Source organism: Glossina fuscipes, unplaced genomic scaffold, assembly GCF_014805625.2.
Source record: "Glossina fuscipes isolate IAEA_lab_2018 unplaced genomic scaffold, Yale_Gfus_2 67092, whole genome shotgun sequence".
Taxonomy (NCBI): Eukaryota; Metazoa; Arthropoda; class Insecta; order Diptera; family Glossinidae; genus Glossina; species Glossina fuscipes.
This window is the reverse complement of record NW_024004146.1, coordinates 1-5,520: the sequence shown is the minus strand read 5'-3', so window position 1 is coordinate 5,520 and position 5,520 is coordinate 1. Positions and strand designations below refer to the sequence as shown.

General features: G+C 34.7%; 1 protein-coding gene across 2 annotated transcripts; it reads right to left on the bottom strand.

Moving 5' to 3' along the window:
- Window positions 1-229: 229 nt before the first annotated feature.
- On the bottom strand, window positions 230-5,395 carry LOC119643903 (glutamyl aminopeptidase-like). Of its 2 annotated transcripts, none has more exons than XM_038043406.1 (11): window positions 4,836-5,395; window positions 3,866-4,448; window positions 3,595-3,742; window positions 3,085-3,526; window positions 2,926-3,023; window positions 2,145-2,434; window positions 1,943-2,086; window positions 1,794-1,879; window positions 1,320-1,725; window positions 971-1,249; window positions 230-904 (listed from the first exon to the last, which is right to left on the bottom strand). In XM_038043406.1, exons 1-11 carry the CDS (start codon window positions 5,074-5,076, stop codon window positions 505-507), a joined length of 3,117 nt encoding a protein of 1,038 aa, XP_037899334.1. In that variant the 5' UTR covers window positions 5,077-5,395; the 3' UTR covers window positions 230-504. The 2 variants fall into 2 exon arrangements, with proteins under 2 accessions (XP_037899334.1, XP_037899335.1); XM_038043407.1 differs by lacking the exon at window positions 4,836-5,395 and adding an exon at window positions 4,521-4,576.
- Window positions 5,396-5,520: the final 125 nt, after the last annotated feature.

Here is a 5,520-nt window from a genome sequence, read left to right as displayed (position 1 = left end):
AAAGAAGTTAGCGGGTATCACCGAAGTTACACTAATAAGTATCGCCCCTATTCATCAAGGTTTTGGCTAAAGTTTATAAAGAGACAAAATTGTTATCTGCTCTGTTATCAGTTAGCTAACTGTCCACGTTTTGCTCCAAAAATTTGTACATTTCTCAATTACTTTTCAGTTTTTGATGTAAGCAATTGCCAGTTTTTACAAGCTAAACGACAGGATTAATACACTATCATTCCATAGAAATTTTCAAAAGAATTTTTATTAATTTTATAAAAATGAAAAAACAGTTCACAGTTTACAATGATAGCATTACGCGGATTGCTCAATGATTGCTAAAATGTTTTTTTCCAAGTATCAAAAATAAATTTGCGAAAGGAATTTAATAGGATTATTATCCTCATAGGACATGTAAAAATAAATGGTTTTCTTTTTTTTCTAATATGCAGAAATGATCGGGAATTTTTGAAATTATCAATAAACAATATCTAAGGGTTTGGCTTTAAACTTTCAAACGTTCTGCTCAATATCAATTTTAGCTTCTGACGTCTGACACTGCAACCACTTGCCGACATGATCCATATTTTGCTCCAACCATTTGATATTGTTTTTGACATTCTCCAAAGCCTCCTTACGTGCAGCTGTGCCTGCCCCTGCCTCGGGATATTTAGCAAAGAATGCCTCCATTTCTTCGAGTTTCGTTTGCGTAGCAAAACGTGATGTTATTGCCGGGATCATACGGCCCATGTAACGTTCATTAATACCGAATCTATTGACCAAACGTGGCCAATTCTCCCGTACATAATCCCAAACTAGGCCTTGACCCACACGATTTTGAGCAATAAACTGTAGGCAGCTGAAATAATCTTGACTGCGTACATAACTTTCATTCCAAGCCAGATTGATGTAACTAAGAAAAATAAGGTCTATCAATAACATAAGCTATGACTAATTTGAAATTTATTTTCTTATTTACCGTTGCAATATCCATGGCTCATTAATGGCGGCTAAAGCTTCCATTAATTTTACTTTCTCTTGAGCGTCTTGTTCGTTAACGAATAATTCCCAAACTTGTTGCCAAATTTGTTCAGTTCCACCTATTTGCATACCGTAATAGTAAACTGCGTTGCGTATATCTGGATGCGGACGTTCTTCAGGATTCTTAAGCCATTCAACAAAACGTTTATGAGCTTCTTCTAAAGCATGCGGATGTCCGAAAGCGCATGAAGCTTTTAATATTGATACACGTAGCAAGCTAATGGCCAAAGACAAGCGCATTATGCATGATATAACAAATGAAAACTAATTCGAAAACATTTTCTTACTTTTCCAAATGATTATCGCCCACATCCCAGGAGACCATCTCGTAAACCTTACTAAGCAGTTGGCGAGCGTAATTAACGAAATTACTGTAGAGTTCAGTATAATAAACTAAATTTCTTATATTAGCCAAACGTGAAACGCCAACGCTCCACGGCACGTATTCCACTTCATTTTCGAGGTATTTACTTAAATCTAAGGCAATGCTGTAGTTCAATTGGCTAGCATCGGCTAAAGCGAACACATCGCTAATCAAATGGGCACGATCGGCAGTACTAAATGCATTGCGGTTTTCCACTAAACCAGAATTTAAAGCGCGCCACATGTCCTCTGGATAATTGACAAGATAGTATCCAATTTGATTTTTGTTAAATTTAATCCATTTCACTTCATTTGGAACTTGAATATTTTCTAAAAAAAAAAAAGGTTTTTTTTTTAATTAAATTGAAGAGAAGATGTCTAGTTTTGTAATTGGTCACCTTCGCTATCATTATAATTGAATATGATACGTTTTACTGTGGGATCTTCGTTAGTAAAATAGGTAATGGGTATAGACCAATGATAACTGTAGAAGAAAAATATTTCCACTATTATTTAAATCACACATATTTGCTTTAGATGAACTCACTTGAACTGGGAGTCTTCATATACGCCATTGTAATCCTCAGGATTGGCGAGAAAACGTTTTTGTGTTAACTTGAAAGAAGTGCCATTTCTTACAATTTGTACGACAGGCAGGCCCATTTGTTCAGTCCATGTCTGCATAATTAATCTACAAAATAGGAAAACAAGTAGTTTTTCAAAATCTTTTTTATCTATGCCACGTTTACTTGATGTCAATATCAGTAATGACGGCTTCAACTTCGCTCAGGAAATCATTAGTTTCAGCATTCGAATAAATGAATCGATTTAAATAATTGGTGGTGGCATTACGAAATTTCTCAGCACCCACCAAATCTTCAAGCATCCGAATGATTGTGGCTCCTTTAGAATATGTTATTGAATCGAACAGTTCGGTAATTTGGTCAGGAGTTTCAACAGTCTGTACAATAGGATGCGATGCTAGCGTGGCGTCAAGCTTCATAACGCCATGCATATCGGAGATTAGGAACTGGTCAAGCTGTAAGTAAAAGTAAATAGAAATTATATCCAGTTTCAATTTCAAAACACAATGAGGCGAAAAAAGTCATCAATAATTTTGCAGTTTTATTCGTATATAATCAGCAGCTGCTCTCAAAAGCATATGTCAAAGGAACAGTAGCTTTTTAAAAAGGTGCTAATTTCGTCGAGTAAACTTCGGCTTTGAAAATGTGTACTCATTGTTTGTTTAGAGGGATAACCTTTGTCTTCCGGTCCCTCTTCTAGAAAATATGAAGCCTAAGGCTTCACAATCTTTTTTGTAATTTGGCTCTGTAAAATTAAAAAAGAAATTTCAAGACCCCAAATTTCTTTTCTAAGGTAAAGTTTTGAAGCGATGGAAATCGATTCTTTAAAAACGACTGTCCGGGCCTAACCAAATCTCTTCCGTTGTTTTTGCTAATCCAGCATACATATAATTCCTTAATAATAATCTTAAAAACCATATTGGATACTTCTTTAGATTTCCTTTACCATTTTCCAATCGGGATGTACATGATTGACACCTTTGTACTCAATATAACTGGCAAAACCTTCGTTAAGCCATAAGTCGTTCCACCATTTCATAGTTACTAAAAAAGATAGGATCATCACAAATAAGATTTGGAAAACAAATTATTAGTCTTAACTTACCCAAATTACCAAACCACATATGAGCCAATTCATGGGCAACCACTACAGCTACGCGTTGCTTATTGGCACTTGAACTTATTTCTTTATCATAAAGCAATGAAGTTTCACGATACGTAACCAAGCCCCAATGTTCCATTGCACCAGAAACGAAGTCGGGTATGGCGGCCATATCCAGTTTGGGCAAAGGATATGATATATTAAAGTATTCTATATAGTATTCAGTAATACCAACACCAACGTTTAGGGCATATTCCACTTTATTGACTTGATTGGCTGTAGCAAACACACGCATTTCAAAGTCCTTAGCGCCATCAAGCATACCTCTAACAAGTTTTGTTTGATTTGCAAAATCGGATACTATGAAGCACACCAGATAAGTGCTCATCGGTACACTTTCAGCGAATTTAGTCTGGGTAAAATGTGCGTCAAAAGGAATTTCTTCCTATAAACAGCAAAAACCGTAAACAATTTAAACTGTACTATTCACATACTGAAAATGTTTTCTCTTACCAGCACATTCATATTAGATAAAGCATGGTAATTATCGTCTGTAGGTCGTATTACAGTTACGCTAAATCGAGCCTTCATGCTGGGTTCATCAAAGCATGGAAAAGCTTGACGTGCATATGTGGGTTCAAATTTTGAGGTAGCAATCCATCTGAAAAATAAAAAGAAAAGTTAATTACATACAAAAAATGAAAGTAAAATGTTGTTTTGAGAAAAAAAAAACTTCAATTCATTCTACGAAAACATTGAGGTTTTTGAAAAGATTCTTGCCAACCTTTCCTTGCTTTGTGCTTTATCCCAATACGAACTCTGATATAAACCAACGATTCTATAAGCCATAGAGCCTTTAAAGGTCAATAGCAAAGAATAATTTCCCACTTGTAGAGGTTCAGAAAATTCGGTAACCCAGTATTCACAGTCAGGATGGGAAAATGTTAAAACAGGATCAATTTTACGCAAAGGTGTACTAGTTTCATCCAACTGCCACACTTGTTCTGTGTCAACTTTCAAGTACTTAGCGTGCACGGGTATAAAGGAAATAGGCTTTAAAACCTCCAAGTTTATTGTCACATTACCACTGAAAGTGCGATTTGCCAAATCCGGTTGCAGTCGCAGCTGATAGTGACGTGGTTTAAGCTCTCTAGGCAATCGGCAAGTAAGCTGTGACAAGACTTTGGATGTAGCCATTACGTGCGGTGCTATTGTGGTTTTATTAAATATAAAGAAACGAGGTTTTGCTGTAGAAGTGGAAGAGCTTGAAGATGCCGACCGAAATCGTTTTATAGGCTTTGTTGAGGAGTAAAGGCTTTCAAGATATTCTTCGTCTAATAGTTGTGCTGATGAGTTATACGTTACATCTGCATGAAAACAAGCAAATGTCAATGGAAAACTTTCTGGTGTTACTAGGTATTGCTAGTTAATCTTCTTACATTACAAATTAATGATACAAAGATAACGATTGATTTCTCTTTTTATTTTTGGCCTTTTTTGTTTTTAGATCATCAATAAAATAAACCGGTATGTTTTGTTACTGTCTTCTCTTTTTTTTGTTTATGTTTTCTTCGTAGGAAAAGAACTTTTTAGTAGTGTTACCTATATACCCGCAACTTCTGTGGGAATATAGATTTCATTTTCACACTAACAGGGTGCTTTTGTTATGCATTTAATTACAAGCAGACGTTAAATTTGTATCAATAATTTGTTAACGTTTTTTTTTTGTTTTCATTTAAAAAATTCATTCTAACCTGTGCGCAGATGTTCATTTACTATGTTTCTGCCGACGTATACTAAGGCGCCTAATAAAAACATACACAACACGAGAAGAAATATACAAAAGCCCGTTAATGTCAAGACAGCATTATTGGGCTTATTATGATAACGATGTTTATCTTTAATCCGATAATGTTCATCTGTAGACAGACTAGAACGTGGTCTAATTGGTATTTGCATTTTTGGTTGATGATGTTGTTGCTGTGGCGGGTACATTTTACAACAATTGACGATTTATTTTTTTTAATTTCTTTTATATTGTGTCTGGCAACAGTGCTCGCGATTTTAATGAACGCGTGTGCCGAAAGATTAAAGCAAGTTTTTCGCAAGCATTTTTCTAACAGTTTATATAAAATTTTAATTTAAATATTAGTGTTACGTCTAAAATTGAATGTAAAAATTTATCTGCAAATCATAGCGAAAATGAAAAATTAGTTTTTAAAGTTATTCAAACGGAAATATGCGGAAAAAAAATTCTCTAATTGTAAAAAAAAAATATGCTGCCTTTATTTTTTTTTTAAGAGCTCGAGAAAAGAAATGTCGGCTTTATATTTTTATGAGCTCATGAAAAAAAGAAAAAATCCGAGGAGTAAGCAAGAAATGAAGTGTTCAGGCGTTTTTAGATCACATTCATCGTAGCAATGCAAAGAAATCTATTAA